The sequence below is a fragment of the Ruditapes philippinarum genome, unplaced genomic scaffold (genome assembly GCF_026571515.1).
Source record: "Ruditapes philippinarum isolate M1 unplaced genomic scaffold, ASM2657151v2 ctg4256_1_1_1_1, whole genome shotgun sequence".
NCBI lineage: Eukaryota > Metazoa > Mollusca > Bivalvia > Venerida > Veneridae > Ruditapes > Ruditapes philippinarum.
The window spans coordinates 42,603-64,529 of record NW_026853900.1 but is presented as its reverse complement, the minus strand read 5'-3'; the positions used below and the strand labels follow the sequence as shown (position 1 = coordinate 64,529).

The window sequence follows — 21,927 nt, the reverse complement described above, 5'->3', positions numbered from 1 at the left end:
TGTTATCGATCGAAAAGTATGAGAACAATAAAAAAGCAACTTCAACAAAATTTAGATAAAATTCAAAAGTGGGCAATAGAAAATGTTTTTAAATTGTCAAAGTCAAAAACTCAATGTGTTCATTATTGTCGATTGCGGAAACACCACAATGACCCTGAACTTTACATATCTGGTTCTAAAATTCCAGAAGTTGATGAAGCTAAGTTTTTAGAAATTATATTTGATAAAAAAAACTTTCTTTTATACCACATACTAGTATTAAACATTTGAAAACTAAATGCCTAAAACCTTTAGATTTACTAAAGGTTTTATCAAGTACAAACTGGGGATCAAATTCTTCCACATAACTGAATTATACAGAAGTCTTATCCGATCAAAATAAGATTCTGTAGTATATGGGTCTGCAAGAAAATCATATCTTCAAATGCTAGATACCATATATCACTAGGGTTAACGTTTAGCTTTAGGTGCTGTTCGCACCTCACCTATAGAAAGTCTATATGCGGTAGCTGGGGAACCATCGCTTCATCTTCATCGAAAAAAATATCACTTCAATATGCGACTAGAATTTCATCTAATAGCAAAAATCAAGCTAAAGATATTTTTCAAACCAAGTTATACTGAAAAATTTGTTAACAAACCAAAGGAAATTAAACCATTAGTCCTTCATTTAAATGATGATTTAGATAAACTTAAAATTAATCCAGACAGTATCCTTCAAAATGACGATGAGGATGTTCGACCTTGGACTTATAATTCCCCGAAAATAAATATTTACCTTTCAAATACAAAAATGTCATCACTTTCACCTGAACATTGCAAATTGAAGTTTCTAGTCATTAAGGAGGAACATGAAGATTTTATACAAATTTTTACGGATGGTTCAAAAGAAAGTTGCAAAGTAGGTGCGGCAGTGTTTGAAAATAATTTTACACCTAGTACAGTAAACTCTGAAAACCGGACCCTGTCCGGACTTGACCAAAAGTCCTTTTTTTCAGAGGATTCCGGTTTTCAGAGGTTTATACAGTTATTGATAATTATAATGTGTTTAAACAATGACTTTGTTCAATCATTTTGTATACTTTTGAACACTATTGTTTAAGTCACGTTTTTATTTCTTTTTGTAAGAAGTAATTTTTTATGCAAATCCATGAATATAATTCTGAAAATCAGAAATTAAAACAACATACTATCTAAAATATATCGTTTTGATTGGCTATTGAAATATGCAATTAATGAAATTTAGTATTATTATTTTTGCACATAATTAATACAAAGATAACTTCAAGGTCAAAATTCAAAGAAAATTATAAATCATTTAACAAAAGTTCCCCAATTCTTTTAGACTATTTATATTAAAAAACACACACACACAACAAATTTAAAACATTTTGAAAAATCATACCTATGCAGAGAAAGACACAATTATAAGGAAAGAACTTTCAATTAATTGCCGATAAGAAATTAACACACACTGACAAGTGTTTTCACACCTGCATAGATAAAAGGAGGTGATCATTAATTGGTAATTTAACATGTCATCAGTTGAGATTATGTTTTAATCTATATCTATTATCAAAATACACAAACAGTTGACACATAAAATTGCTGTCCGGTTTTCAGAGGAATTTTCAGAGGTATACGAGGAAATGAAAGAGTAGATGCTTTCGCTAAACAATCATTTAATTTTCAAAAAACTGACTTATTGATACCTGCTTGTGATTTTAGACCGGCTATAAATAAACTCGTATCATCTGTATGGAAAGCAAATTGGGACAATGTCGTTTTTAATAAACTTCACGATATAGACCCATCTCTTGATGTGTCACCATCTCTGTCAAACCGCCGGGATCAAACAGTTCTTCTTCGATGCCGAATTAGACACACAAAAATTACCCACTCTAATTCCTCACGAATGACAATGCCCCTTCTATTTATTTGGCTTGTAATAAGGATTTTACTGTCAGGCATTTTTTTCTTGAATGTCATGATTTTTTACAGGCCCGTAATAGATTTTATTGTGTAAATTCATTTAAAGAACTCTTTTATACAATTCCATCAAAAACATCATTGATTATTTGAAAGAGATAAACTTCTAGGATCTAATTGGCTCATTTTTATTGTCATTTACAAAGTTTTACGAACATTTTAAGCCTATTATAGCATTCGGCACGATATGGCCAGTTATGTGCTGACGTGCCGTAAGAATCCAAACAAACAATCAAGGGTTCCAATAATATATTTCTACGCGTTTGCTTTAACAGTCTTTGGTTATTTTTACATTTAGTAGGATAATAACATCCGTGGTTTTCTTCCTTTGGATTAAGTTAGGAATCAGATGGATCAAGGTCGCCAGTGATTAAAATAGTTTTTACACTTTTGCCCACATATGGCGTTCATTATTGACACGAAGATAACTTGGTATTCTTCTTTTTGATTGAGTAAAGGTTCAGTGGGTAAGGTCAATGGTGCCGATGAAAGATATTTACTCATTGACTTAAACAGCCTTAAACAGCCTTTATCTTTTGACAGATGTTTTTTCATATTTCCTCTGGATTGAGTTAGGGGTCAGATTGATCTAGGTTATCAGTGCTAAAAAATTGACCATACAGCCTTAATTTATAGACATATGTCTTTCATATCTGGTAGGAAGATACTTTGCTTAATCTTGTTTCTTTGATTTGAGTAAGGGGTCAGTGGGTCAATATCAAGCGTTTAAAAATAGATTTTTACACATTGGCTTATACAGTCGATAATTTTGGACTGATGTTTTTCATATGCTTTTGTTGGTCCAGTGTTGAGAGTCCCACGGTCAATGTCACTTGTGCTTACAATAGATTTTTACTACACTTTTTATACAATGTCTCATATATACAAGGAACATACCTAAGGTGGTTCTTTTAAGTTTGGATGGAGTTTGGGGTGTCTTGCATTTATCTATATTTAATAAAGTTGATTTTTTTTCAACTTCATCAGAAGTCATAGCGTTGATTTGCCAACTTAGATTTTTCACAATTACAAATAGCCATGTTTGTCAAGTTATATAACTGTGTGTTCATTTTTTTTTGGCATTTTTTCTGTCCATAACTGATTGAATATGTAAACATTTTTGAATTTTTGTTACTGACAAGATTGATTATGATTCTTTTTTTTTTGTCTTTTCTTGTCCTGCCTTTTTACCTATTCCGAAGAACAACAATGGTCATAACAATAAAGAGTGATGCCATTCTATTAAGCAAAAATAATAAAAAAATAAAATAAGTACTCAATTTCGTATAAATGATCATTTTTGTTACTACACACAGATACTTAAAACATCATTAAGACGCGTTTTAAAAAAAGATATTATTACATATATTTCAATCGCTCATCAATCCATTTTCTGGTCAAAATATTGCTATCCGTAGCAGTGTCTACAGTCACTGATAAGCACATTCTGTACACATAGCGTGACGTTGTTTTGCATTACCTTGCTTGAACATATTTTGCTGCTACAAAATGATGATTGTATTTAGAACAAATATCTTTCAAGATTTAAAGTTCTCCATTAGAAGTATGCAATATGCTTATATATTTATATACCGTTCTTTAGATGTTCGATGCCCTGAGGTCACATGATCTTGGATGTGGTGAAGGTAGTGGTAAAAATAATGGAGACGTTTTTAAGGTTAGTATTGATTTAACTAAAGGTGTAGAGAAAGCTGTGCAGAGGCGTCAGTTATAAAAGCGTGCTTGTTATGTTGATGTAAAGTAGCTGGGCTACATAGTTTTATTTTTGTCGCTAAGGTGATGGCATGTCTTTAACGATGGTATGACTTAGTGTCCATCATTGGTTTCGTTTAGATTGTATTTCAATTTCTTTATCAAGTTTATTCCGTTGAGAAGATTATGCTAGTCAAAAAAGTAAACGGAAAAGTCTTGAGGCCTCAACAGACGGTAGGATTTAGCTGTACAACACTAGTTAAAGATAAGATGTACAAGTTTCAAAGCAATGCAACACTTGCATTCAGACCGTAATTTTCAATTGAATCAATCTCAAGGTTTCCTTCCTAAATAATTATCTCCAAATGGATCCATTACAGACGATACTCACTATTATTACTAGAATATATGTAAATGTAATAACTATTGACCAATTAAGAATATTGGTTAAGAGGCAGGCTGTGGATAGCATGAAGGGGCGTTCGACACTGTCGATCATGATATTTTACTCATGAAACTTGATGCTATGGGGTTTTCTAGTGATGTTATTCACTGGTTTAGGTCTTACTTATCTAGCCGTACACAAATGGTCAATGTCTCCGGTGTACTTTCATCTAGCGCCAATGTAACTTGTGGGGTACCCCAAGGTTCGATCCTTGGCCCTCTCCTATTCTTGATTTATGTTAATGATATGGAGGCTGTGGTTCGTAATAAATTGCTTCTATATGCTGATGACTCAGGTATTTTAGTATCAGGTAAAGATATCCAGTATATTACCTCTCAGCTTACTGATGATCTCAGCAGTGTGAGTAAGTGGCTCACTGATAATAAACTTTCCTTACATCTTGGAAAGACAGAGTCTATTTTATTTGCGTCTAAACCAAGACTTAGGTCATGTGATCAACTAAATATTGTATGTAATGGTACTACAATAACATCCACCAAATCTGTTAAATACTTAGGTGCTGACCTAGATCAATGTCTATCTGGTGAGTCTATAGCCAACCAGGTAATTAAGAAGGCCAATGCAAAACTTAAGTTTTTATATAGAAAAAGTTCATTTTTAAATAGGTATACTAAACAACTTTTAGTTTCTTCATTAATACAATGTCATTTTGATTATGCGTGTGCCTCCTGGTATTTAGGATTGAGTCAAAATCTAAAAAATAGACTTCAGGCCACACAGAATAAGTTGGTGAGATTTATACTTAATCTCAGTCCCCGTACTCATATAGGGAGGGCTCATTTTGAGGAAGTTGGTTGGTTACCAGTACATCTGAGGGTAAATTTCCTTATTCTTGGTCATGTACATAAGATACATAACAATAGTGCACCTAGTTATTTAAATGAGCATTTTCAAATTGCAAATGAGGTACATTCTTACTCCACTCGATTTAGAGATAGTAACAGTTATTCTATTCCAAGAGTTAAGGGTTTCGGTAAGAAAACATTTGTATTTAATGGTTGTCAGGAATGGAATAGGTTACCAACACATCTTAGGTTCATAGCAAGTCGTGATAATTTTAAAAAATCTCTTAAGGAACATTTTATGCAATCAATATCTGTTTAGTCATTTTAATCTAGTCATCTTACCTAGTTTTTATTAATATATTTTTTTATGTTTAGTGCATATTTTAGTAGTACCTATTCATTGTCAAACATATCTGTCATAATAATTATGATTATAATACATGTGTGATAAATTTTGTGATGGAAATACTTATGTGCAATAACTGATATAAGAAATTGTGATTGAATAATTTATGTGCAATACTTAAAAATTAGTAAATATTTTGCCTTTCTGGTGTCATATGATCAATTCTAAGGACCACAATGGAAATAAGTCGGCTTATGCCTTCTTTTTGTGTCATCCTTGGTATTGAATATATGGCATCAACACATGCACTTTCATGTTTACATGTATCTCTTGATGTTGACATTGAATTTGTAGTTGTTTTATGACATGTATTTTTTACCAGAATAAAACTATCTATATAAGGGAGCTTCAGGAAATTACCTTGATCTGGAATGAATGAAATAGCTGAGCACCCTATATCATATGACTCACGGTATAAAATTATTTTTTTATCATAACGAATGACGGAAACTCCTCAATTCAAAAATAAAATGCATATACTTCTCACAGGGTGAGAATATTTTGCGGCCTGACAGAGACTTGGATCCGAGACCCTAAGAATACCGTAACGCAGCTATCCGGTCGCCTAAGCAATATCTTCCCTAATTAGTGACCATTCAATACCGTGACATAATCATTTTCTGAATAATTTGGGATTGAACATGCCACAACTTTGCGCCCCCAAGAGTTTTTAACATTTTTTCACCCCATTTTGCTAGACAATGTATTTACATTGTAGCCCTAATAGTTCCGAAATTTCACTCATTGTCAGGGGATAATCGGTAAATATGTCACTTGCCATCGGGGAGTTCTATACATCTCAACAATAATTAGGAGATAGAACATGTCCTATCCTGAAAATCCGGTAATAAGGTGTATGGATTCAAGAAAAAGTTGCCTTCACACATTAAAATTTGCTTGTACATCTAAGTTTTAATTGATGTTGTGTGCCAAATCCTACCGTCTGTTGATGCATTAAGACTTATCAATCACGCTGATTTACCTTAAAACCGTGTTTATAGAATGCAGGTCTTTCCATATTGACGAACGCCATTATCGACCCGGATATGTACCGTTCAGAAGAAGGCTGTGAAGAAAACTCTCGGAAAAAACGTGCAGCTGAAAGTAATCCTTTATTTAAAACTAGTTTATGTAAAAAAGAATTTTATCAGCTGTTGTAGTAAAACATACATATTTTAACTTATTGCAGGTGTATGTAAATTATTACATAACTCAGGTATAGAAAAAACAAAAATGGTGTTTTTATATATCTTTTCTTTGGTAGATTTGCGTTTCATTTCATTTCGGTAATTCACAATCACGTCATATAAATGACGTCATGAAACGTACCGCAACGGATGTCAAAATTACGTCATAGAAACATCTGAAAGCTGTTTCTGAATAAGAATGATTTCTTTATTTGAAGAATCTGTCGACTTTTAATATCTGCATAATTATATAAGATAATCGATTAACAACTTTGTTATGGTAATTGTTATCGTTTAAGACTTAGTGCATTATAGATATGAGCCAATGTCATTGAGTTTTTTCATATATTGGGGCAACCAGAAAATATTGGCTCTATTGAAGAAATTGTACAACCATTTTGATAGATTTGGATATGCGTTGAAGCTGAACATGGGTTTAATGCCCACATAACAACTCCCACAGACACACGCGCACTCACGCACATACATACAAACAAACACACAAAAGTAACAATGGGCAAAATTGCTGAAACTTTTTTACTACAGACTGCAATGGTGCAAATGAAAGGTGTTGTGTATATGGTACATGGTATGCTGAGAAAGTTTTTAACGACACTGAAAAAGATGAAAGAGCAAAATTAGATTCTTACACGTTGTGCTACTCTGCTGCAAAGAAAGCATTTGAAACTAACAACTATGCTATCAAATGTATCCTGTCTATCTTACATTCTTGTACAGACGAGATGGAGACTTTGATTTCAAGTAAATAAGTTTGTTCTTTTTTGCGTAAAAACATTTCTTTTTATTTCCTTTCAATTACTCTTTAAATCTTATTAATTTGTTTACCAATGGTTTGGGCAAATCAAGAAACTTGTTTACAATGCCACATAAATATTATAATCCCTTAAAATAACACTTTGGCATTTCTTGTTCAACCCTTCTGTGGGTCGAAAATAGACTGACGGAACAAAACTACCTCCGCACGCGTCTAATATGACTTTCTTGTGAAAGCTCTGGTCTGTGTTGTATTAACACTTTATAAAATTACCCAGAAAAATAGAACATATTCGTCACTTTTTCTTTTAAATTCTTACTTACGCTACTTACTATGTTGAAAATGTAGATTTAGAAACCGGAGATGAGGAGATGAAAATAAATGTTTTGCATATGTCTTATTACCTTTGTATTTTAATTGCTGTACTGTGTCCGGGACAGTTTCCATCACATATGTGTAAAACAATGCATTTTCGAGTTCATATAACTTGCTATAACCAACAAAGTGTTTGTTTGTTTGTTAAAGGAAAATAATTTACCAATACAATGCATTATTATTCTTATTTTCATATATTCCATCTTGCAAAAACATTTGGTAAATGAAAATAATATATTGGTAACAACTTTTTTACTTTTCAGAAATTACTCAACTTTCGTCAAGGTCATTAGAAGACGTTAGTTATTATGCAAACGATTTAAAGTACCTAGCCGAAAAAGGAGTCAGACCCCATAAACGGACTGATTTTAGGGAGTCATTTTTGTTTGAAGAAGTGCAGTTAGATACGTGAGTACTAATATTATTAAATATTATTTTATAGTGATTTATCATTACTTTTTTACTATCTTAACGTGTTGTATTTTTTGTTATCATTGCACCGGGCCCGAAATATATTCGGGTGACAATAACTCCTGATATATTGTGGTGTTTTTATTTGCTCTGACGACCGAAACAATTACATTACCGACCGACCTGTCCAAACAGGCTGGAATGTGAACGCGACCTGTACTTACTTTAAACAAACTATGCTATACATGTACAGCTATGACACATTCCATATCTAATAATATGCTTAATATGTTGACAGTAAATTGTAATTCAAAATATAGCAAATTATATTTTCTTTTACTACTAAATAGGAGGAATAACAAAGTTATAACCAGATCATTTATTAATATACAAATAAAGGGAAACAACCAGCCCTACTACAGATGTAAGAATGAAATGATTTTATCTTTTGCTTACATGTATGCCTTCTTTATTACTCTTTCAGGAATGGACAGACAAGTAAAGAGTATGGTTACCCTGACTCCATTACAGAGTGGAGGATACAAGCTATTGGTATGCCATTTCATTCCAAACATTCATTGCTTGGATTGTCTAGTTTCCTTTTTCGATATTCCAAACGATTTTAAGTATACGGTAGATACAATTTGAGCCAAGTCATGACAAAACCAAAATAATGGGGTTGCGACCAGCATGGATCCAGACCAGCCTGCACGTCCGCGCATTCTGATCAGGATCCATACTGTTCGCTATCAGTTTCTCTATTTGTAATAGAGTTTGTAAGCGAACAGCATGTATCCTGATCAGCATGCGCGGATGCGCAGGCTGGTCTGGATCCATGCTGGTCGCAAATCCATTATGTTGGTTTTGTCGTGACGCGGCTCATTTATAGAACACTTCTCTATTTGTTCACCAATAGATTTACATTATGAGATATTATCCTTAAACAGATTTTAAAACATCCCTAAGATAAGATTTTCTAGGAGAATACCGTACATAATTTTTTTTCTTTTGTATACAAAACAAACGTGTTTGCAAAACGGCTTTGAAAAGTATTGAAAATGCAATTTGCTGATTTCAGGGAAACTCAGACTTGCCTGGTATTATAATATTACATACTTCCATTGATTGATTTCATATATTGTTTACCACGTTGGAGCCTACACACTGGTTTCTAGCTGCATTCACGAACGTTCTTTCAATTCTATGACATTGGTATTCCGACAAAAACTTTGGTGATGGCATGCACCGTAGGCGCCCTCTTTGAGGACTTTAGTCGTCCATTTTTTTGTCATGTAGTATCAAAGTCTCCGTTTGATTGACTGACATAAGATAGGCGGTTTACGGGTAGAAATAGTCAAATCTTGTTTATTGTACATGTTGCCGTCTTGGATCGGCGATAACAAACAGAATCATTGACATCCCTCAAAAATTGTGCTGCTAATACTAATAATTGTCTGCGTACAGACGGACAGACAGACGAATGGAAAACGTCATATCTAAAAACTTCCCGTGGGTGTTATTTCGTATTTAAATTCAATTTTCAGTGAAATGGCAAAATATCGCAAAAAAATAACACTGATTTGCTAATATTGAGTTGTCTGTAAGGTGTCGATACACAGCTTGTAAAGTGTAACCCATAAACACGAATATTTACTTTGTCGATGTGTTGTACAATACGTCAATATTTATATCTTAAAATAATTTTTTAAGGATGATATCTAATATGATAAACTTATTGAAATATTACAAGGACGTTTCAAGTGGCGGAGCGAGTCTTAACTGCTTATTTTGCGATGGTGTTGAGTCTTTTTCTAGCAAGTTTCAAGATGAGATTGGCGAAGGTGATATGAAACTACATGTATGAACTTGGTATTGGTTGCTTGGAATCCTGCTTTTCTTGACAAAGAGATTGACGGGTTACTTTCTTCTACCCTGGCATATCTTTGTAATGTATAAGATAACGGATAATTACGTCACATCTTAGCATTAATTGCATTAATGCAATAAATTTATCTTTTATCGTAGACCCTATACTGCTCACATCTTATGTTCCTGAAAAGCAGATACCCATTTAAAGTAGCAACAGTACGAGGAAAATGTAGACAGCAACATGTAATCTGTTTTGCATACGCAAAAAATGTGTTTGAAATGCTTTTGTTAAAAACAATTATAAAGATATATATATCGTAAATTAGCATTTAAATGCCTCTGTAAAATATGAATTTAAAAATAAAGGAGTAAAGAGTAACTTAAGAGGGTCATCAAATATGCAATTCTTCAATAAATTGGGGGTTATTCCGTGTATATCAGCTTTTGTCATTTGTGCTATCGAATGCCATTTTTTCCTTCTTTTAGTATTTATGAAAGAAATGTCAATGAAATATCATCAAAAGGAAAAGTTATAATTGTTTCAAAACATATCACAATAAAAAAATAGAAAAAACAATTTGCCATTGTCTATGAAATAAGTCACCTAAAATATCCACAACATTCTATTAGGTTCTTTGACCGGATTTTTAACAGAAAACTTAAATTTATATATTTAATAAAAAATCACTGTGGCAATTCCACGTGACATTGACGTCATTTTCGGCATCATTTCCAAGACAAATCTTGCTCGATTCGGAAAAGAAAATAGCCGTAATTTTTTTATTTCTGTACCAATTTCTTTGGGATATGCACCAGTCTATTGCAAGCTATTTCGTTTTCTGGCGTTATCTGGTCTACGTCATGATTAAAAAGTCAGGTTTACATCAACCGGGAGTACTGAAGGCGGAACTCTACCTTAATATGTTCATATTTTTATTATGAATGACATAAATCTTAAATTTTTCTTCAATTTTCAATTCTGGCACCAGTTCCAAGTCGGAAAAAAAGGACTACAGTTTAAAGCAGATTTTAGAATCCGTTGCAAATGCAAAGCAACATGCCTACCGTTCTCTTTCTACAATTTAGTTTTTCATTGTTGATCTTTCACAGAGAGATTGTGAAAAAACTGATTGTTCCTTAAAGCAATAACACTTACTTGTATCGCAATAGTGCACGTCAAATCACGTAGATTTAGTCTTGTCGGAAATTAATATTTTGATTTCGTTTTGAAGATGTTTAAATTATTGCTCATTTTATCCTTTGTAGTAAAATGTGTTTTATTCTATTTCACAATAATGGCGAAATTGATAAGAAATATATGTGCTCTCAATGAGAGAAAGAGTTAAAATAAAAAAAACACTTTTGTATACTATGGAAAGGGTTACACTTTAACGCGAGTGTTGTAAAGCTAAAGGTATTTTTTCAGTTTATTTTTGAAAAGAGTAACTGACAAACACTGACACTCGTGAATGTGACGAATATGTTCTTCTGTCCTCAAAAGAGAGACATTTAAAAGGAATATATTTTTCTGGAATTGTTGTATAATAAATTTCTATAGAGTTTGATAAACGAAATCACAATTTAAACTTGGAACTTTGCCTTGTAAATCTGATAGTATTGTTACTTAGTTGCATTACTTGTGATTCTCTATTTATAAAAAAAGACCCAAAATAGCCATGAATATGAACGAGAATGAACGCCATGTGGAGTAAACAAAGTAGAAAATAGTAAACAGAAAAATGATTTTACAAACCAACAGGCATCGATCACAGTCAAATTTCTTGAAACAAAACATTCAAAAAGACTGAAATGACAATGATTATCAAGAATTATATAAATATTTACATTAACATCTGTAATAGCAACACCGGCAATATCTATGAATTGGGCCCATATGCCACTGATGCGTCCATTGAATAATTAATAGCTAACATAAGCTTAGTAAAATTACGATTACATTTGAAGAGTATATTCAATTTTTATCCTTCAATTGTCAAATGACTTACTTCTTTATTTACATATCAGATAATTCACTTATTTAGTATATTCGTCATGTTTATCATGTTTTAGATTTTAATGTGTGGTCCTTTTTTAAATCTTAAAACGCTACAAAAAGCCTGTTGAGGCCATCTGCAGGTCATGCCGCGTGCAATAATCCATGCATTAACAGCCAATGACCACATCGATAAGAAATATTCCCAAATTGCCCTATCGTTTTTATTCAGTTGAAAGAGACATTATTGTTAAAAAGTTCTACTCGATTTAAATGTTTTCAAACCATAAATATTCCGTTCCCTTCCTCTCTTTACAATGTATATTGGTGAGCTCTCTGATAAAGCTGAGTTGAATGATATAATTAACTAAATTTGTCAGATATGCAGTTTATCAACAGAAATAAATGCAATTATAAAATAGATAGTGTTTAATAGTGTTCTTAAGTTAACGAAGTTATATCCAGTTCACGAATAAAGGGTAACCGTGGGTTTGAAAACAGGATGTTTTTTTATCAACGAATGCCACTGTGTTAAAGCTGAATCTATCATACTAAAACATTATATATATATATATATATATATATATATATATATATATATATATATATATATATATATATATATATATATATATATATATATATATATATATATATATATAGCTCTTAACAAAAGAATAACCTTTGACTTTAAAAATTGCCACGTTGAGGCGTAACCCTTTTCACAGCATACAAATCGAAGTGATCCTGAATGTGCACGCTCATTCGATAGGCTAGCTAAGTCAACCCGAGCCTGAAACATTTTCAATTTTGCCGTTTTGGGCGATATTCAGGGTTTCTGTTTTCTATTTCACGTTTAGTATTGCTACATGAGCGAATAGATTTTTCATAATCATTACCGAGAAAGAACAATGATTAAAGAGCAAATCAATTTCTTTATAAATACAGACAACAATACGACTTTTAAAATCACTTATAGCGCAGCGAGTAAAAATCATTAAAATATTCATTTGTGTTTATGTAAATCGTATAGTAAATAAAATGTTTTTCATGGTTAACATAATTATAGAAAGAGAACGGTAGGCATGTTGCTTTGCATTTGCAACGGATTCTAAAATCTGCTTTAAACTGTAGTCCTTTTTTTCGACTTGGAACTGGTGCCAGAATTGACAATTGAAGAAAATGTAAGATTTATGTCATTCATAATAAAAATATTAACATATTTAGGTAAAGTTTTGCCTTCCGTACTCCCGGTTGATGTAAACCTGACTTTTTAATCATGGCGTAGACCAGATAACGCCAGAAAACGAAATAGCTTGCAACTGAAGCCCGCTCTAATACAAGCAACTTCCAAGGTTATGCAAAGTGTTTGATAAAACGGCTTATAAACTGACGAAGATCCAATATTCTATGGAAAGCTTATATTTTTCCCCGTAGACTGGTGTATATCCCAAAGAAATTGGTACAGAAATAAAATATTTACGGCTATTTTCTTTTCCGAATCGAGCAACATTTGTCTTGGAAATGATGCCGAAAATGACGTATGTGTCACGTGGTATTGCCACACTGAAAATGAAAATCAGTTATTTCTCTCCACTTTACAAATATGTTTAAATGATAGCATATTGCTAAGTAATGTTCTATATGATTATTTATTACATTAACCCTTGCCGTGCAGGGGCAAAAAATACCCTTTGTCTGCAGTCAGTGAAATTTATCGGCCCTTAACTATTCGTAGCTCTTTTTGTATTTTTATTCCTTAATCCTATGAACTTGGACTTTTCAAAATAAAATGCAAGGCAAATCCATAACATAAATCAAGCAGAGTAAGTGTTAAAATGTTAGAACAGCAACGCTGTTTTCTCTTAGGAATCACTGAGAACATGGGGCTGTGCATTGCTGATCCAGTAGATGTCACTGTGTTTAGAAAGTTCTTCATACAACTAGACCTTCCATACAAAGCAACCAGATTTGAATTATTCGACGTAAAGGCCACACTTTTCAACTACGGATTGGCAACTGATAAACTCAAACATGTGAGTATATGTAGTTTATTGATATGCGCTGGTTTAACTGCTGCCATGGGTGTACTTTTTCTCATCATTGTTGGTTTCAGTCACGCCAGTGACTTTGAGTTATTTAATGCAATGAAGCTATTCCCCAAAACTAGGTTATATTTGGTCTGTGATTTAACTCGCATGCCAGACAAAAAACTACAAAGTGACATCATATTAAAATTACAGATATGTGGGATAATGTAAAAATAACCTATGCGGTATTCAATCCATAATACAACATGTGCAAGAATCAATTATTCCGTAAGACAAAAATTAGAACAATCTTGGTACCTTTTGCAAATAAATAGAAGGAAATAACCAAGTGTGAGACATACATTCTAGTATAACTGTTTAGTGAAGCACATTCGAAAATTTAAACATGTTGCTTACAGGTTATCTGAATAATAAAATCCTTCCTATACTGGACTTTAATTTTATTTTAACAATCCAAGTAAAAACTCAATGTTCACATATTATTTGTTTCCAAAGTTTATCATGAAATCATATGACTAATCTCTTAACTATACCAATCTCTCTACTTACAGATGAAAAGGACGTTTAAAATTGAACATTAAAAAATCAAAATATTGACTAACATTCGAACTAGATGAAACTGGCTTCCACATATATAAGCCAATAATTGGACAGTTCTTGACAACATTTGGCACCAGAGACAATTCAAAGAACAACAACTCATAACATTAACAAGATAATACATATAATCTTATCAATAATATTGAATATGAAGTCATTTCAGCATGAATGATTGTGTAAATTGATTTGCTAAAGTGATAACTATATATTCATAGTACATGCGAAGAAAATAACCTTATCTATAACATGATTCGCTTCTCAACTAGCATTATTGAATTTCAATGAAACTTGTTTTACCTTCTATATGTAATCAAGGCAAACATGTACTTGGAAGCAGTGGAAGGTTTGTGCTACGGAACAGCACCAGGTAAGCCCTCGCCAAGGAAAGAGATTGAAGTCAGTCCAAACAGTGCAACTACTGTCCGATTTCCAATGATACCACTTAAGGCGGGAAAATTTTCGGTGAAAATTACAGCCATCGTCACTGACATGGGAATACCAGATGTTGACATAATTGAGAAGGATCTATATGTTGTAGTATGTCTTATTTAAACATTCTATTATATTTTAGTATTAGTCCTTGTGTGAAACATTTACGTAAATCTTGTATTATGCTTATTAAGCAATGTTGTTTAAATGTGTTTATTTTTTAAATGATCATCTTTGGTCAACCGTTATCATAACTAAATCAATAACAGAAATATTATAATTATGACAGGAATCATTCTTGCTAGACTTAATATATCTCTTTGCTGTGAATCAAAAGAATACGTATCGAACGCTGATTTTTAAAGTTTTGTTAGGTAATGAAAATGTATCCTATTTGTTGATATTGACTCGGGTTGAAAAAAAAGACAAATGCAACATTTTAGCACTTCCTGGGTCCGCCTTCAGCTTGAACAGTATTTAATAAAAATATTTTTTCTCTATTTTCCCCTGAAGCATCAGAAAATATAATACCACTTTAAACAGCTTCCACAAAGCACTTTTCAGTTTAAAAAATAACGACACCTTAACGTTAATGTTTAAAACATATTCATGTATTTGGTCAACCTCAATGTCTGTTTGGCAGTTTTATATACATTCATTTGAAGTACAGTAAAAATTGGTATATAAGGAAATAATAAATACAATGTATACATGAACCATATGACATAATACAGTACAGAAAAACAATTTGTTGAATGATGAAACCATGTCTTTTTTCTTACCGCCTTATTTCGTCTTAATGCCTTTTCCATTATCATATATTTTGGAATATAACATGAGTGATAACCAAAAATTAAACATCATGTACTAAATTGCTAAGAAAATAAATATGAAATTTTTGCAAGACATGCAGCTACCCGTCGTACGAAAACGTTATTTATTTATTGATTTAAAGAATCTGTAACTGATAACGATTAATGTATAAAGCAAGAGTTCATCTCCAATGCTTGAGGCGTTACATAGTACTAACATAATTCAACTTTTAATTCAACTTGAGTCGATATTTATATTTCATTCCTTGAGGACATGCCATTCATAAAAAGGAAGCTGAGTTCCATTGAGAAACAAGCAATTATCATACATGTCATAGTATTGCAAGCAATCCATAAGTCCCCTACCGGTAAGAGCCAAAGCAATATTCTGAAGGGCCATTCACCTATGTTTCTATTTTAAGTAAATTTGTTGAAAAAGTTCTTTAAAAGTGATCACAGTGAACACTTTTTATGTACAGACAGAGAGACGGACTGAAGGACACTCTAAAGTTATTTTTTAAACATCCCTGTTATCAAAATATAACATTTTTAAAAACAAAAATTTAAAAAAAGAGGAGATAACGATGTCATACAGTCATGATGTGAGTGTAACAAAGAACAATTAGTAATGAAGGTATGAATATTGAATGTTTATTTTGAATTTGAAGTAAATGAAGGTTAAAAGAACGAATAGGAAAAATTAAAAGTTTAAGGAGGGGATAATTCTAGAAATATGGATGCTAGATTTATAAACCTTGTCATATTATTATGATGTGGGAGTTTGAAGAAAATCCTATCATGATTGTAGAAGTTGGAGTAAAAATTACCAATTTTTCAAAAAAAAATTCAAAAGGGGCATAATTCTGGAAATAGTCTTGCTAGAGTATTGAACACTCACACATGTTGAGTGATAATAAGAAACATTTATATGAAGTAGATACGTTCAGAAAAAAAAAAGTTATTAAAAAAAAACAATGTTTTTTTCATGAAAATTTTAAGTTCAAGGGAGGTAATTCTGATAAATTTTGTGCTAGAGTTGTAAACTTTGTCACATATGATGTGGTTGATGACTAGCAACTTATATTTAAAGTTTGAAGTAAATACCTTAAGAAATAAAGAACTTATAGTGAAAAAACTTAAAAACTAGAATCAGAAATCTTGATATTCAGTCTATTTGTTGCTATAGCAACCAGAATTTTCAATACAGGAAGATAAGAAAAGAATGTGCATAATTTCCATACTGCCATCTACCCATATGTCAAGTTTTATAAAAATATTTTCAGTACTTTTTGCGTTATCGCTGGATCCAGGTTATGTGTAAAATTTGCCATATTTTCAGTCTATTTGTTGCCATAGCAACCAGAATTTTCAGCATAGGAAAAAAAGAAAAAGATGTGCATACTCTCCATACTACCATCTATCCATGTATCAAGTTTCATAAAAATATTTTCAGTACTTTTTGTGGTATCGCGGGATCCAGGTTATGTGTAAAACTTGCCATATTTTTAGTCTATTTGTTGCCATAGCAACCAGAATTTTCATCATAGGAAGAAAAGAAAAAGACGTGCATAATCTCCATACTGCCATTTATCCATATATCAAGTTTCATTAAAATATTTTCAGTACTTTTTGCGTTATCGCGGGATCCAGTTTTGTGGACGGACGGACTGACGGACGGACAGACGGACGGACGGACAGACGGACGGAGGGTAAACCTAAAGTCCCCTCCGGTAAACCGGTAGGGGACTAATAAAAATTGAGACAATTAATATGTGTCATTAGCAAGATTTACTTTGATCATATCATAATTCCATTAACTTGTTTAAACTTTCATTGTTCGCAACCTGGAGCTACAAACTGTTGTGTTAGCTTTTTTCCTACGCATATATAATGAACTGCACTAGTCAAATCATTTCTGTTGTATGCTTTTACAATTTGTTACCCCTGCTCTATTTTGGTAAACGTTTCCCGCAAGCAATTTCTCCTGCTTATCGCAAAAAACTTTATATTTATATTTTGCTACTCAACGCAAAGAGACTACCGGTGCTAAGAGCAGTCTTGATATCAAGTACTAGTAATACATTTTTTCTGGTGCTCGAATAGTCAGTCCTACATAGTGAACTTTGGCATCGAATAAACAATGGGAGTCGTTTCTTTGCTGGAAACAAGTGAACATATTTTTCTCTAAAAAACTGTTGTCAATGTCTGTGCAAATAAATTTCATAATCAATCAGAAAAACTACAATAGGGAATTAGCAAATCAAACTGTCATAACGGTAATTTGGAAAAAGGATAAAAGATCATTTTTGTGAAGCAAACTAAATTTAAAGTCAGTTAATAATATCATTTGTTTCAACACCGATTAAGAGTAAAGTAGCTGATATGAACGACTCTCGAGTCTACTTTGTTAAACTTACTGGTATTTTTAATGAACTGTTGTGAACCTTGTTAGATTCAAACTCACGATCACTTGTTTAAAAGACAGATACCTTATTATAAAAACATATTTGCCAAAGTCGGAATATACTAAATATTTCTTAATATAATCAGATAAGTGTAATTATGTGTACCAAAGATGTCCTTTTATTACAGAATGAGGGTATTCAGGAAATAATAACGATTCAAGTTTGTTTAGATCCAAAAAAGCAAAGTGAAGACTGCGAAGATGACGACAGAGTTCAAACAAGTAAGAATATTTAAAAAATATTATCCAATATTTGTGGACAGTTTTCCAAATAATCAGGTACAATCTTTTCACTGCTTCGGTATATGCTGTATTTGGATTTAATTTCAGATTTTTCTCTCGTTATTTGAGTTGTTTTTCTTTCAGTTATCTGTCAAGAGTAAAATCAATTAAACCTTGTCTAAGATTGTGTTATGTGTTATGTTTTCATAGCTTGCAAGGGATATTCACTATCAATATTATACCTTACGCGGATATGTTCCTTCTTTATTCATGTTAGTGTCAGCGTACCACTTAGATATAATATTGTATGTTAACTTTAGTAAAAATAAACCTTTCATTACTTGCATCAAATAATAAAAACGTGAGCCATCATTAATATATATCTTTTGCAGCACCAAAAAGGTAAAGCGAGATCAGTTATCGTAAAATCCTTACATAGAGTAAACATATTTAAAATCATTCTCACATGAGCTCTCCAGGGGGATAGGGGATGATTTTGTGTTTGACAAAGGCACAAAAGAGCATCTGAATAGAACCACTTATCTTTCTTCAAACCAGTTGAAAAGAGACAAAACCAAGATAGTGGGTTTGTGACCAGCATGGATCCAGACCAGCCTGCGCATCCGAACAGTGTGATCAGGATCCATGCTGTTCGCTATCAGTTTCTCTACTTGTAATAGAGTTGGTAAGCGTACAGCATGGCTCCTGATCAGACTGCTCGGATGCGCAGGCTGGTCTGGATCCATGCTGGTCGCAAACGCACTATGTTGGTTTTGTCGTGACGCGGCTCAATTATGATGAGGCAGGAAAATTGATTGTTTGATAGTTGTCATTTTGAATAACGATCGTTTAATTGAATAAGGAATAATATAAAATTTGAATTACTAATGGAATGTAAATAAATAATTTCTGAAAAAGTTACAATAGATTAATCAAATGATTTTTAAATTAATATTGTTTCTTTGATATGATATTTTTTACAGGCATTAAATATTCAAATACTGAATATGCGGAGCAAACATCCTCAGTTGACCTATCACTACCAAATAAAGCAATACAAGGCACAGGTTCGGCCACGGCATATTTGCAAGGTATTATTATTTCATTTCACAAGGTAACACTATGGCAAAATATATGAAGGAGGCCGAAGAAAATTTAACAAAAAAGTAAAATGAACCAAAATTGTTCGCCACGGAACATTTCATCAATGTTTTTTAATGTTTTCAATGGTACTTAGAATCTGGCAAATATAATTATGAACGTTGTTCTCAAATATTTGCATCGGCTAAGTAATATTTGCTCAACTGTGAACACTACCGAGAGAAATTTATTCTTCCTTTAATACTTTATCACCACTATATGTTCATTATAGTAGGTTACTTGACATCATTGATCTGACTTAAATAACCAATATTAGCCTGGTAGCAGGGATATCAAATTAATTTTTTTTGTATTAGAACTCAAAACGTATTGAATTGATAAATTTATTTGTTCTATGTGTTGCAAACAAAATATAAAATAATAGAAATGAATTCATAGTCAAAGTACGTAAGATAATAACCGCCTGAAATGAATAAAGAGAAACACAAACAGTGTATGCAACAGTACAATATATCAAAACAAATAACATCCAAACAAAAGCCATAGGGAGGGCAGTTTTTTTAAAAGCAAGCGACACAACTAAAACTGGAAATAAGTCCCTATAAATACCTGAGGTGTATGTATATCAAATCTAAACCAAGTGGTTATGTTGATGCTAAGTCACAATGGCTAAAGTTAGAAACACAATAGGTAAACAAGCCAATGAAGCTTAAAAAGTAATTTAAATGCTTAAACTTTAAAAAGATTACATTTTTATATCAGAACTCAAAACGGATTAAAGTAATAAAGTAATGTGTCCTATGTGTCGCAAACAAGATCTTTAGTAATGGAAATAAATCAATGTCAAAGTATTTTAGAGATAATAAAATTACCACCATCCCTAAGCCCAACAAATTAAAGCAATCAAAAGAAACAGAATTCTTAACCAAGATTGCAAACAGCTAGATATTACCTTAAGCAGCAGGAACAAATTTAAATACAGGAATCTTCAGAAAAGATTCAAATATAAACACATTGTACAAATAAGTAACGTAGTAAATTACATTCATAATTACTATCATTAGACTAACATATGTCAAGAATATGTATTCCAACTGAAGACAGTATTTTTCAGTTTCAGTTTCAGTTTTTATTATACCAAGGCATATAATATGCAACTGGTTATAACAAACAAACAAAAATAACAGTTAAAAAGTCACGTATATCACAAATAAATATCTCAATAAAAGAATACAATTATAACTAGCAAAATAAACAAAAAAGAAGATCATTTCGTTCATTTCAAGTTCTGAATTCAATACAACATGTAATTTACATTGTAACAAATGAGAACGGAGAATAAGAAGTATGAAGTACCTAAGATCATTTCGTTCATTTCAAGTTCTGAATTCAATACAACATGTAATTTACATTGTAACAAATGAGAACGGAGAATAAGAAGTATGAAGTACCTAAATTTTAATGTTTTTACAAAGTAAAGATAATTTTTGTAGAATCTTTTAATCACAACTATTCATTAATATGTCAAGTTTAAAAATATTGGAATGAATACAAAAACTTGGAAAAGAGATTTACGTCTTATGTCATTAAAGTACGAGCATTCAAATAAGTATATAGTAAAATGCATCACCAAAAGATTGATACGGACATAAGGAACAGACCCTATTATTCTGATCAATTGCCAAATGTCTGCCTTTTTCAATTGGTATTAGGTGATTCATTGTTCTTAATTTAAATAAATATTTGCCTATGTCAAATGGGTGTACAACTAGATATTTTTCAAAACAGTATTTTATATGTTCGATACACTAAGCACTTAGAAGATGTATCAATAGTACTATGCAAATCCTGTAAAAATTGATCGTGAGGTCTAAGCTTCACAATATTTTTAAAGTGATTAATATTACCTAACTTCTATAAATGAAAACATTCTGACATGCCAAGATTACTAAGTGTTTCTTTCACAAAATGTATCCATTTAGAATTAACAACATTCCTAGAGGACAAAGACAACATTATTTTATAAAGAAGTTTACATATCTTTTTTTCCTTAGCATTAATAATTTTACTCCAAAAACACAAAACTCTTGTTTTCACTTTTAAGACTTGTGCAAATATGCCTAACTTACCATAAACCATACAATTAGGTGTAGAAGCTTTTAAATTCAAAATAAATTTACAAAAATACAAAATTTCTCTAGAATTTCAACTTGTTCGAATCCACAGACTTCACTTCCATAAAGAAGGAAAGGTACAACCACAGAGGTAAATAAATGTAG

At 32.0% G+C, this 21,927-nt stretch overlaps 1 protein-coding gene across 1 annotated transcript in view; it reads left to right on the top strand.

The window, feature by feature from the left end:
- LOC132738303 (venom factor-like) overlaps positions 1–21,927 on the top strand; it is a 97,197-nt gene that overhangs the window by 43,795 nt on the left and 31,475 nt on the right. The window contains exons 16-24 of the mRNA XM_060725780.1: positions 3,593–3,667; positions 6,361–6,463; positions 7,093–7,308; positions 7,960–8,104; positions 8,592–8,659; positions 13,839–14,005; positions 14,936–15,157; positions 18,454–18,547; positions 19,531–19,638. Coding sequence (XP_060581763.1) covers positions 3,593–3,667; positions 6,361–6,463; positions 7,093–7,308; positions 7,960–8,104; positions 8,592–8,659; positions 13,839–14,005; positions 14,936–15,157; positions 18,454–18,547; positions 19,531–19,638 — 1,198 coding nt within the window. The remainder of the gene's footprint in view (positions 1–3,592; positions 3,668–6,360; positions 6,464–7,092; positions 7,309–7,959; positions 8,105–8,591; positions 8,660–13,838; positions 14,006–14,935; positions 15,158–18,453; positions 18,548–19,530; positions 19,639–21,927) is intronic.